At 40.7% G+C, this 14154-nt stretch overlaps 1 protein-coding gene across 1 annotated transcript in view; it reads left to right on the top strand.

Moving 5' to 3' along the window:
* Positions 1-14154, top strand: part of LOC126183565 (PH-interacting protein) — a 273245-nt gene that overhangs the window by 222171 nt on the left and 36920 nt on the right. The window contains exon 20 of the mRNA XM_049925643.1: positions 3619-3823. Coding sequence (XP_049781600.1) covers positions 3619-3823 — 205 coding nt within the window. The remainder of the gene's footprint in view (positions 1-3618; positions 3824-14154) is intronic.

Raw genomic sequence — 14154 nt, 5'->3', positions numbered from 1 at the left:
TCGTGATTCGTATGCTAGTTACAGGAAAACCATCAACCATCTGATGTGCAGTGACATCAATGTGGAAACAAAGCAATTCCTTCTTATCAAATCCTGAGTCCAAACCAGCCAGCAGACGGGACAAAGCATTGCCATTTGTGTGTTGATTTGTAGGGTGGAAATGAATCTTGTAGTTGTAATGTGAAAGAAAAAGAACCCAATGTTGAATGCAAAGTGTCGATTTATGTGGTAATGACTCAGAAGGACTGAATAAGGTAACCAATTATTTGTAGTCGGTGACCAGTGGAATTTGGTGCCATAGAGAAAGATATGGAATTTCTTCACAGCATATACAATGGCCAAAGCTTCCATTTCTATCTGAGAGTCCCTCGTTTGAGTGGGAGTCAGCATTTTCGAGGTGTAGGCAATAGGCCACTCGGAGCCATCAGGATATCCATGAGCCAGCACTGCCCCCAACACGCACTGTGAAGCATCCATCACAAGGAGCCAAGGCGCAGGTGGGTGGTACGTCACTAAGAAAGGCACAGACTCAAAACATGGTCTTTAGGGTGGAAAATGCTGTTTCCCGAGCCAGCGATCAGCAAAACTGAATCCCTTTGTGCAGCAATGCGTGTAACGATTGTGCAATTGTCGCTGCCGCGGGCAAAAAGTTATGGTAGTAGCTGACTTTGCCTAGAAAAACCTGAAGTTCTTTGACTGACGTAGGGCATGGAAACAACACAGTAACAGAAACATGATGCTGCAGGGGTTTGAGACCCTTGTGAGAAACTTCAAAACTGAGATAAGTGATAGAAGGTTGCAAAAAATTGACAGTTTTCTAAATTACACTTCAACCCGGCCAATTGGAAGATGGAAAAAAAAGAGTACAGAGATTTTGTAAATATTCCTCAGTGGAGACACTGGAAACTACACTGTCATCCAAATAGTTTGCACAGCCCAGCACAGGTGCTGTAAGTTGTTCGAAAAAATGTTAAAAAGTAGAGGGAGTGTTGGTGACTCCAGAAGGTAAGTGCAAGTATTGGTACAGTCCAAAAGGGGTATTGACAACTAACATATGTTGTGACTCTGTACATAGAGGGAATTGTAAATAGACATCCGACAGGTCAATTTTTGAGAAATACCGATCGCCTGGTAACTTTGCGAGGAGTTTGTCTGAGTGCAGTATCTGGTATCTATCAACTACAGATTGTGCATTCACAGAAACTTTCAAATCACCACAGAAGTGTAACTGGTCTTTACTATAATTAAGGGGGTAAACCATTTACTTGGTGCAATAGGCCAAACAAACCTGGATTCCATGAGGCAATCTAATCCATCTTTGACTTGTTCCCCAAGTGCCATTGGAACCAGATGGGCCCAGGTAAGTGAGACTGAGCAGAAGATTTCAAGATAATGTGCACTTGAAAATTGTTGGCACACCCCAATCCAGGAGAGAACAAAGAGGAAAACTCGGAACATAATGCATCTGACTGTCCGTATACGGCACTTGTTCAGACACTAAATTGACTTCATCTTAAATGGTAAAACCAAACAGTTGAAAGGCATCTAATTCAAAAAGATTCTCTCTGTGTGTGTGTGTGTGTGTGTGTGTGTGTGTGTGTGTGTGTGTGTGTGTTATCTACAACAACAAATGTAAGTGACCAGACTACTGACTTGTAGGTCACTGGGGCAGAGAATTGACCTAGAATAGAAATACTCTATTTATTGTAATTTATTAACTTTTGTGACATAGGAAGAAGTGGAGGGGAGCCCAGGACAATTGAAGTTTGTGAGTTTAACAAAATTTCCACAGCTCCTGTATCCACTTGCATGTGCAGAACTTTACGAAAAACCGTAACATCTTTGAGAAGCTCGTTTGGCACAACAGAAATAGCTGATACAATGCTTACATCCATAATGCGTCAGGATCATTATGCTGAATTGTTGCATTACAGACAGAAGGAATGAGACCTCTTTTGACACAATTATGTCAGGTAGCCCAGTATTTTGGGCAGTCTGGGAGCTTATGGTTAATGAAACAATAAGGGCAGGACGGGAGCATTGAATGTGTACATGCTGTTTATTGACCTGTTTATATTGTTGGTATGGTTGCTGCTGGGAGTGTGGCCAGCCACCTTGACACTGTGATCATGTGTAGACTGCCGCGACAATGTCTTCCCCCTGTAAACTACCTGAAGCTTGGTGTGAAGGAGAGTGTTGGAATTGCTGATATCTCACACAATGACTCAAATTTGGTTGCCCGTAGCTTGTGACACCTCGAACGACTCTGCAATAGCTAAAACCTCATAGAGGTATGGATTTTTACACTGGAGGGCACGCTCTCACACCTTGTAATCTGAAGCTAAATGAATGATAGCATCTGTCACCATCCGATCAGCATATGGCTCTTTATGCACATTTGACACAAAATGATGATGATGATGACAACTTAATCCATGGAGTTCAGCAACCCATGCTCGATAGGATGGATGTGGTTGCTTCCTACTCAACCCGGAATGCAATAACATGAGTTCGCTTACAGTAGTATTTTGAAAGTAGTTCACACATTTGGCCAAATGTTAAAGATGGTGGATCCTGCTAAGGGGCAAGTTGGCATAGGACTTGATACATTATTGGTGGTATCCATGAAAGGAGCAAGGCACAACATAAAATAGCATCAGTAATCCCAAAAGCTTGAAAGTGATGTCACAGATGTTTCTTGAATGTGTTCCATTCCACAACTTACTCATCACATGTACAAAAGGGATGCAAATAAACCATGGACACCATAGAGGGCAAAACAGCAGGCACCTTAGACTGAGTAGTATGTAGACTAGACAAAACAGAAGCCAGTGATTGAAGTACTTGAGTTTGATTGTCCAGCACCTATCATTGGTGGTGCAACACCTTGGAAAATTATTTTTGCTGTTCGACCAATTGACATACAGTGTCCCTCATATCACCATCAGCCATCATGAGAATGAACAGAGGACCAGCAGAGTAGAAAGTTGTGCAGAGAACAGGGCGACATTCATCAACAGCCATGTTGTAATAGTGCAACATGACCAGTTGACTGAACACAACTTTATTCCAGGAAAGCAGTAACAACTTGAACAAAATATTTAAGTAACATTCAGCAGGAACCAGTTACATATGCATAAAGCTGTAGCAGTACATATAGAAAACTGAGACAGAAAGTAGCTCAGCTAGCATTAAATAGGCTGGGAACCATGGCAGAACCTTCTGGAAGTACGCGCACACATCTCTGCATGAACCATTACTGTTCACAATATCTTTGTAGCTATTCTTACCTCCCAAAATTTGTTTATGATGGAGATTTTGACTGGGGTGGTGGCCTAATTTTCAGTGTGGAATTGGAAATGTGACCACTGTCAAGGATAAATATTTGACATTAATTGTTTTACTCTGCGCCATTTTGCTGGTGTGTAAAGTTGGTTGCAGGTAGCAGTAATCAGGATTAGTATAGAAGATTCAGGACTCTTTAGCCCAGCTTAATCCTAGCCTTGCAACTTGGATTAGCTACTGTTAGTGAGAGAAAGTGGAGCATTTCATTCAACACATTCTACCACCTTGCGAGATAAATGATAACTAAGAATTTTGTGTTTCTATCCCTATCAGGCACACGAGCTAGTGAAAGTAATCGGTATTAAATATGAAATCCGACCACCTCGACTGTGCTGCTTAAAACTTGGCCTGATGAATCCTGATGGGCGCCTAACTGGAGAAAACTTCACTATAAAATATCACGATATGCCAGATGTTCTAGATTTTTTAGTTCTCAAGCAGACATATGATACGGCAGTTGCACGTAATTGGAGAGTTGGTAAGTACATTTTATGATGTGCATTTAATTATGACTGCTGATCATAGACTTCTGCTTTTATTCATTTTATTTATTTGAATGTAGATTTTTTTTATGCTGAATACATTTAATATATGTACTAATAGAAAATGAAAATCTCTAAAGATGTGACATAGGAAAAATCATATTTGTCTGGGTTCCTAAAAGAGAGCAGCAAAGATGATGATTTAAATTATTCAAATTGAAGGAAGGACAGCAGTCAGTTGCAAAATCTGTGGTTTACTACAGACCTAGATTTTGACAGGTACGTTGTTAGCATTGGTGCATTACCAAAGAGTCATATAGGTCCCAACTTGTCATATGTCATGATCTTTGGTAATGCACTAATGATGACTATGTTATAGTGAAAATCTAGATCTGTAATAAATTACAGATTTTGCGACTGACTTTTGTCCTCCCATCAATTTGAATATTCAATGATTGCTGTGCACACAGGCATCCAGTGGATTCCAACTTGCTCAAATTATTGTTCTGTGGCTATAGTAGAAACCACATATAAGTGTGGAAAATTATACATTATGCAATAGTTATATGTGGCTTGATAAACAAGTAGTCTTGTTTTGAACATTTTTATGAGATAGTAAACATTGTAGAAATTTGCACAATTAACTGAATTTCAGTAAAACCATATTGTGGACTTGTGGTAGGATAGATAGTTCTTTCAAAGAAAGGCCTAACACATTTAACATAAGACAACAGCCTTTTATTGTCATCAATGGTGATTATCAAAAGACAGCACAGTCGATTGCTGTCTTGAAGGCAACATGAATCATCAGCAAACGCATTCGTGCCTTGATCACTATATCAGATGAGAAGCGATTCCTGATCTCACAGTGACCACAGCAGGAATTGGGTTCAGTGTAGCACCTAGCATGTCTGCTAGGTCAGCAGTAACTATTTGCTGAACTATGAACGAAAGTGCTGCTCACCAGATTTCCTCTCACACTTCATCACATTCCCTAACAGTGCATCAAAAGACAGAGCTTGGTAGATTCATGGCTCATAGTTATGTTTAGTGATGAGAGCAGATTCTTCTGTGCCAGAAGTGATGATCATTTGAAAGTGTAGCATCAACCAGGAGCCTAGCAACTACCAACATGTGTCAGGAAGTGAGATAATGTATCAAATCTGGAATCATGATATGAGGAGCCAAAACCCTGAATGAATGTAAATTTCTGGTGTTTTTCAAGGAAATTCTGAACAATGTATGATACAGAGTGATTATAACTAAAATGCAGTTACTCAAAGAGGTCCAGTGTGGCTGTAATTATAGTATGGCAGCAAATCATGTTAGATATTCTAATGTGTTAATGCAAAACTGATTAACGCTGGGAAAAAATTAGTTCAAATTTTGGCAACCAGATGCAAATTTGGTGCTGTGAATGAAAGAAGAGGACATTTCTAAATGTTTCCATATGTAATTGACTTAGAAATGGGCTGTGAGCAGAAAAGGTCAAACAAGTGAAAAATGCATAATGTTGATTTTATTATTATTATTCACTGCTTACACAGTTTGTTTGATGTGAGCACCAGAGAAATCGACAAGATGCTACATTCATAAAATGACATAATCAACTGTTGCTCACAGCAATTCTAGTGGAATCTGAGCAATGTGTTCATTTACAATGGTCTTCAGATCAGGCAGAGATTGAAGGTGTCCTTGATAAACATGTCTTTTTAGGTATCCTCAGAGTCAAAAGTCACATGGATTCAGGTCAGGTGATCTTGCAGGCCTTACATCTGGATGTAACATGTTTGTGGAAGGTTGCATTAAGCAGATCTTTCACTGGTTGAGTGACATGAGGTGTTGCCCCATCTTGATGGAAACAGTGGTATCCACACAATTGCACCATTCCAAAGGAGGAATCACATGCTGTACAAGGAGGTCTCGATAACATTCAGATGTTACTGTATACTTGAGAGGTCCTCTGGGTGTATTCTCTTCAAAGAAGAGAACCACACAGTAACCCTGGGTTTGGTGTAGGACGGCAGTGGGGTGAGTGGACTGCTGTAGCCTGTTGTGGGTTTGTGAACCACTGAGGGCTACGGCAGGGACGAAGCCTCTCAATCGTTTTTAGGTTCCCAGTTCCATACAATACAATACAAGTATAAAGTTGATTAAGATGAGCAGGAAGGACATCATAGTTTTGGAATCAGCTGAATGCTGATTGAGGAAATGTTCAGAGACAGATGCACCATGCATATGGTGGATGTTAGTATAGAGGGAGGTAACATCAGTGATGATAAGCAAGGGGTGTGGTGGGAGTGGGAATGGGTACAGACTTCAAATGATGTAGGAAATGGTATGTGTCTTTAATATAGGAGGAAAGTGTTTGTACTATAGGTTGCAGGTGTTGATCAACTAAGGCAGATATACATTTGGTGGGTGCTCTGAAGCCAGCAACTATGGGATGACAAGGGTGATTGGATTTCAGGACCTTGAGAAGAAGGTAGAGAGTGGGGATGTGTGGTTTGGGTGGGGTAAGAATTTCTGTGGATTGAAGTGTTAGCCTTTGTGAGGGGGCTTGAGGTTTTAAGGAGGGACTGTAGGTCAGTTTGTATGACAGGGATGGGATCTTGATGGCAGATGCTGTACGAGAGGCAGTTAGCGTAGACCCTTGCTTACATACTCCTGTCAGTCAATTAGTAGTTCCCTTGCCTATGGGGAGGATAATGATGGAGTCATTAGTTCATTAGTTTTTTGGGGATGAAGAGCCTGTAGTTCTGCAGAGGGCAGGTTAGGATCATGTTGTGGAGACCTGAGGAAGGGTTGTGAATCAGTGGTGGATCTTAGTAATTCTTGGAAAGCTTGTAAGGGATGATTTTGAGATAGTGGTTGTGGATCAAGTTGGGATCATGGTCAGAACTGTTCAGGGCAGGGTTCAGTGTCAGGTATGCTGTTGAAAAGGATTTGGAAAGGGGTTGCATAGTAGTATTTCCAGCTGACTTTTTGTGTTAAGGAAAGTAGATCCTTCATCAAAGCAGACTCTTAGATAATACAAATAATTCAGGAGGGGAGTTTGCCTTAGATGAGAGTTTGAGGACACTGAACTTATGCTTACAAGAACCAGTCACAACAGTAATCATTGCTCTGGGAGGTAGTGGTGAAGGCTAGTTGATGTTAAGAAGCTTTGCCAAGCTTAGTTTGTTGGAGAGGAGTGGTGGTTGATGGTGTGGTTGTTGAGGGAGCTAGAGAGGGACAGGAAGGGAAATGCCACTGTTGAAGTAGTTTAGGAGTAGATGATATAGTTTTTTGAGGTAAAGCCTGGTCTCTTGTCGCAGTTTGACATGGCTTGGTGGATGATATCATCCAAGGAAACATGAGGAGAAAATAACTGCAGGATTTTGTTCAAGGAAAGAAGTCTGGTGGAATGTAAATTGGCAGATGAGGCCTATAGCTCACTGATTAACCTGGTAAGTGCAAGACACTTTTGAATTTGTAACTGTAAAATGGGCTGGTGAAGAGCAGTAACAGGGACTTCCAGCATTACGCCTTTGGGGGTAACTCTCAGGGACAAACCTGTTTCAGTAAACAGAATGTGGAATCCTAGTTTTGATAGAGCAAAAGCTCATTCTCGAAAGGGTTGAATATAGTACGTAATGGGATTTATTGTACAATAGAGTAGGGTTTCGAGAGTTAGGTGGGAATGGCAGAAAAGAAGCAGAGGAGGGTAGGAGGTAGAAAAAAAAGGAGAAAAACAAGGAAATAGATCAGAAAAACTCATACGAAAATCATGAGAACAGACAATGGTTGTTAACACGAGAGAATGAGTGGATGAGAACTTCTTGCCATAAAAGTGGATTATATGTTATGAAAAGATTACCAATCCCAATTTTTCCTTTTCTAAAGTCATGAAAAGAGAGCCAATTTTAAAAATTGGGAAATGGAACAAGGAAGTTATTGGACGAAAGATAATCTACTGTGTTTGGCAAATAAAGTAATAGTAGAGATGGCAGTAAAAGTCAGTCAGTGCAGTTTGACAAAAAAGGAACACACAAAAACATGAAAGAATCATATAGAAGCACAGGAAGTGGAGGCTGGGAAAGAAAGTTGCTGTCAATGTGCAAATAAAGTGGTGAAAGACAATCAGGAGAACGTCCTGTGTGTAGTAAGCTGTAAACAAAGTGTTACATACAAAGTTGTAAATAACAATGGACTTGTCTAAGTGTCTGGAAATCAGTACTAGAAAAGATGTACAGGCATGGTGTTGCTTAACATAGATGGCACAGATAAATAAATGAGCAAACTAGTACATAATGTGAAAAACAACAGATGACAGTTTGAAGAAGATAGATGACAACACAGACTGATAAGGAGTGACATCAGAAGGAATGATGGCCAACAAACTAATATTTCAATGAAAATAATCATTTTTTGAAAATATAGTGTAATTGGATAGATAAAAAAATCTATTCACCAAGCAGTGGCAGGAGAAACGCATAGAAAGGTATCAAAATTTGCAATCTCTTGGAGTCAGTTGCTCCTCCTCCTGGCAGAAGAGTTCAAGGCGAAGGAAGAACACTGAAGAAAAGGACTGGTGGGTTTTAGGAGAAGGGGAGAGTTCAGAAAAGTCACCCAGATTCCCGGGTCAGGGGAGACATACCAGATGGGGTGAGAAGGAAAGACTGATTGTTGGGGTCTGCACTGGACGAGATTTAAAAATCTGAAAGCTTAAAGATGGAAAATATGTTAATCATCCCTTACAAGCCTGCCAAAAATTCCTAACATCCAATCTTTCTTTGCAGCCCATCCTCATGTCCCAGCAACATGGCCCTAACCTGTCCTCTTCAGATCACCAGGCTCTCCGTCCCATGGCGCCATCATTATCTCCCCAGTAGACAAGGGATCTATCACTGTGATACTTGACTGATGGGAGTATGTAAGTGAGGGTCTATGCCAGCTGTCTGAGATCTCTACATACAGCATCTGCCATCAAGATCCCATCCCTATGATACAAACTGGCATACAGTCCCTCCTTAAAACCTCAGGCCACTCACAAGGACAAATGCGTCAATCCGTAGAACTTCTTACCCCACCCAAACCACACATCCCCACCCTTCACTTTCTTCCTATGACCCACATCACAGTAGCTCTTGCTGTCCATAGTTGGTGGCTTCAAAGCACCCACCAAATGTATATGTACCTTAGTTGATCGACACCTGCTACTATACCAACATAGACCGTACGCTGCATGGACAGTCTACCTGTAAACATTTTCTCAGTCAGCATTCACCTGATTCCAAACCTCTGATGTTGTTCCTGCTCATCTTGATCATATTTACCAGGTGTACCAGTATGGAATGAGTGTTAAGATACAAAGTGTCTATAGGGAACATTTGTTGTGAACGAATTTTGTACCAGAAAGTGATGATTTGCAGAAAGCATTAATTTTTTTGTTTTCATTTGAATAAAAGTGCTGCAGAGTAACATCAAATGCTTGTCAAGGCATATGGTGATCATGCTCTATCGGAAGCAACATGCAAAAGATGGTTTCAACGGTTCAGTAATAATGATTTTGATGTAAGAAATGAAGAATGTGGAAGACCACCAAAAAAGTTTTAAGACGCCGAATTGCAAGGAATATTGGATGAAGGTGATACTTTGAGTCAGAAGCAAATGGCAGCATTGATAAATGTTGCACAACAAACAATTTCTGACTATTTGAAAGCTATGGGAAAGATCCAAAAGAGTTGAAAATGGGTGTCACATGAATTGAATGAAAGACAGATGGAAAACTGAAAAACCATTTGTCAAATTTTGCTTAAAAGACATGAAAGATAATCAATTTTGCATCGAATTGTTACTGGTAATGAAAAATGGATTTATTTTAAGAATCCTAAATGGGAAAAATCATGGGTTAATCTGGGACAACCATCAACATTGACTGCAAAACTAGATCGATTCGGCAAGAAGACAATGCTCTGTGTTTGGTGGGATCATGAGCTTCTAAAACCTGGTGAAACTGTGAATACTAATCGCTAAAGACTACAAATGATCAATTTGAACTATGCATTGATCAAAAAAAGACCAAAATGGGCCAGAAGACATGGCAAAGTAATTTTTTTACACGACAATGCACCTGCACACAAAGCAAAACTGGTTCAGGATACAATCAAAACACTTGGCTGGGAGCTGCTACCCCACCCACCGTATTCACCAGACTTGGCCCCTTCTGACTACCATTTGTTTTCATCAATGGGACACCCATTGACTGAGGAAGACTTTGATTCCCACGAAGAAGTTGAAAATTGGGTGTCTGATTGGTTTGCTTCAAAAGACGAACATTTCTATTGGCGTGGTGTCCACAAATTGCCAGAAAGGTGGTCAAAATGTATAGAAAGCAATGGTAAGTACTTTGAATAAATTTTTTTACTTTTCAATTCAAAATTAGTGTTTCATTTTCACAAAAAACGCTCATTTCATACCGGTACACCCTGTATACTTGCTAGGAACTACTTTACCTTTGAGGATCAGACATACAAACAGATCAGGGACACTGCCATGGGAATCATGATACCTCCTTCCTATCCCAACCTTTCCAGGGGTTACTTTGAGGGGGCTTTCCTGGGACTCATACGCCTTCAGCCCCTGGTTTGGTTTAGATACATTGATGACATCTTTGCCATATGGATTCATTGTAAGGCACACCTTTTAAAATTTTTGAAATCTTTAAATACGTTCTCCCAATTAAAATTCACATGATCTTATTCTGAGTCCCCTGCTACTTTCTTGATTTTGACCTCATCCCACCAAGGGTCAGCTACACATTTCTGTTCACATTAAACCTACTAACAATAAAGAGTACTTACATTTTGAATGTTGCTGTCCATTCCATGTCAAATGCTCCCTCCCATAGAGCATTGGTATTTGAGGTAGATGTATTTGTTCTGAAGCAGACTCTTTACAGCAGTACACCACCATTGTCACCTCAGCCTTCACTGGACATAATTGCCACACCTGCCTAGTTCAAAAGCAGATTTCGCAGGCCATCACACCTAATTCTGGTACTGCTGATCTCTCCAAAAAACAGCTTTGGAGCACACCTCTTGTCACTCAATATTACCCTGGTCTTGTATGTGTTAATCAGCTACTTCTATGAGGCCATAACTTCCTAAAATCATGCCCTGAAATTAGGTTCATTCTGCCCAAAACTTTGCTCACCACACCTGGAGTAACTTTCCAAACCCCCTCCCAATCTCCACAATGTCCTTATTAAGACCCTGTGCTGCTTCTGCACCCATTTCCCTACCCCATGGCTCCTACCTCTATGACTGGCCCTGCTGTAAGACTTGCCCTGTGCACCCTCCTACCATCACCTATTCCAGTCCCATAAATGGCAAAATGTAAACTATCAAAGGGAGACCCAGCTGTAAAATGACAAATGTCGTGTACCAGCTGTTATGTAAACACTGTTTGGCCTTTTACATTGGCACGATCTACGACATGACAAGTCATGATCTTGGTGCCTGTTTCACCATAAATGCTATCTGGAGTCTTCTGCCAGACACCAGTTTCTCAGAACTCCGCGGGTGGGAACTGGTGTTACAACATGTCATTGGTTCTTACCACCCTCCTGACCTTGATTTGTATTAATTCGTCTACATCTACAAATATAATTTGCAAGCCACTGTACTATACAGGGTGGGGGGTAACCTGTACAACTACTAGTCATATCCTTTTCTTTTCTTTACTTTCCTTTCCTGTTCCACTCACAAATAGAGTGAGGGAAAAATGACTTTCTGTATACCTCCACATGAGCTGTGATTTCTCTTACCTTATTTTCATAATCCTTAAACAAAATGTATGTTGGGGGCAGTAGAATCATTCTTTGGTCAGTTTTAAATGCCATTTCTCTAAATTTTCTCAGTGTTCCTTGAAAAGAATGTCGCCTTCCCTCTGGGATACCCATTTCGGTTCCTGAAGCATCTCCATAATACTTGTGTGTTGTTTGAACCTGCCAGTAACAAATCTACAAGCCTGCCTGTAAATTGCTTCCATGTTTCTCTTTAATCGAACCTGGTGTGCATCCCAAATACTTGAGCAGTACTCAAGAATAGGTTGCACTAGCAACTAGGGGGCCGAACCGCACAATAACCCTGGGTTTGGTGTGGGGCGGCGGAGGGCTGCAGTGGACTGCGGTAGTCATTGTGGGGTTGTGGACCACTGCGGCTGCAGCATGGATGGAGCCTCTCCGTTGTTTCTAGGTCCCCTCAGTTCACATACAACATACAGTCTCTCTCTCTCTCTCTGACTTTATTGTCAGTAGGACATGTAAACAGATTCTTCCATCCTTATTCTCCCATATATGACACTAATGACTATAACAAGCTAAGAAAGAAAGATAGGGTAAAGTGAAATTTAGATTCCATGCACAAGCCCTTGAGATCACCTTTAGCAAGTTTCTTGAGTGGCAGAGGGCTGAATATCGTGAATATTTACATGGCTAGCATAGAGCCTACTCCAAATATGAAACAATTAAGAGTTCTCATAGCAGTGTTATCATAGGACTATCTTAAATACTATTAGTTGTAATCTTTAATTCCATCACTATTTCAAGGACTTTAAAGATAAAAAGAAATTCTTTTAGTAGGAAGAGTTAAAGGTTGTTGAGCTGGGCCAGAATTAAAGGGATTTTTTTTTCTTAGGTTAAGTGCTGTTGTTAAGAAATGTTTTATGAATGTAATCTGTTTTGCAGTTGATGTTAGCAATTCTGTATGAACCTTACATTTTAGGTACTTACTACTCAGGTTTCACCTCCAAGTCTGTCATTGTTGCTCTTTTCCCAGCTCTCGTATGTTACGGTTTCAGGACACCACTGATCACTATGCCAGTAGTACTGATTACATCTGCCTTTCTGATGCTGCAAAACATAGACATATCCAGGAGCTTGGCCCCGACTCACAGAAGTTCAGACTCTTGTGAACACTGCATTCCCAAACTGAAACTGATCAGCTCCACCAGTGTTTTATTATCATGAGCTCTGAACAAACTGTACTTGTGAGTCTCAACAATTCATTATGTCCATTATAGAGAAGGTACCATGGCTTAACTTTCCAGATAAAGGAGATGGCAGAAATCTCTGTTAACTCTACACAACCTGATATGGGGTATCAAGCAGATGACTGACAATTTTGGTTCCTGAGACCTGACTGACTAAGGTGGGGCAGTGTATAAGACAGTGAACTTGGGTCTTGCATTGTTGTTGTTGTTGTTGTTGTTGTGTTTTCTAGTTTCATGTTTGGTTTGTGATGCAGCTCTCCACACTAGTGCATGCCTCTTATGTCTGCATAATTGCTGCCGACTACATATATTTGAAACTGCTTATTGTAGTCAAGTCTTAATCTCCCTCTGCAATCCTTCTTCACTCCGCCACTTTCCTGGGTCTGGAGTGAAGTAAATGTTCTAACTCATCCAAAACATCCTCTGTTTTCCATTAGGTTCAGGAAAAGACTCTGTGCAGGTCACACCATTTCAGGAATGTTGTTCTCCTCAAAGCATTGCCTCACAGATGCTCCTTTATGACAGGATGTGTGTGGTGCTGATACAATCAATCAACATTCTTCAAACTGTTCGTCTGTTGTGCCCAGTACACTGTGCTGTAAAATGAGCTCGTATCCTTCTGCATTTAACGTTTCCTTAAATGCAGTAAGGGGACCACACCCTAACCTTGATGAACGCCCATTACTGTAACACCACCACCTACTCCGTATGTCACAGTTGACGCTACACATGATGGTAAGTAATATTCTCCATGCATTTGACAGACACAAACTCTTCCATCAGACTGCCACTGCATACATTGTGATTCATCACTCTAAATCACTAATTTCCAGTCATCCACTGTCAAATGGCGTTACATTCTACACCACTGCAAGTGTTACATAGCACTGACTACAGAAATTTATGGCTTATGAGAAACTGTTGACCATTGTACCTCATTGTTTTTAACTCCTTACACACAGTCATTGTGTTAGACAGACTGCTGGTACCATTTTGTTACTCACTAGTGAGTTCTTTGATTGATTTCCTGTGATTATTTACAACCATCCTCAGCAATCCTTTATAAAGTCTGTACATCATTACATGACATCTGCCTGGTCTGAGTTTATCTATGGTTGTTCCATCAAGTTTCTCCTTCACAGTCATGCCACCAACAGTCAAACTGGGCAGCTCTAGAAGGATTGGAATGTCCATGGTGGATTTGTTACTCAGGTGACATCCAATGACTTGTCCATTATTGCAGTTACCGAGTGCTCCTGACCGACCCATTCTGCTGTTAATGCTTCTCTAC

The sequence above is a fragment of the Schistocerca cancellata genome, chromosome 4 (genome assembly GCF_023864275.1).
Source record: "Schistocerca cancellata isolate TAMUIC-IGC-003103 chromosome 4, iqSchCanc2.1, whole genome shotgun sequence".
Lineage (NCBI taxonomy): Eukaryota > Metazoa > Arthropoda > Insecta > Orthoptera > Acrididae > Schistocerca > Schistocerca cancellata.
The sequence above is the reverse complement of the archived record's forward strand: the minus strand, read 5'-3'. Positions and strand labels throughout refer to the sequence as shown.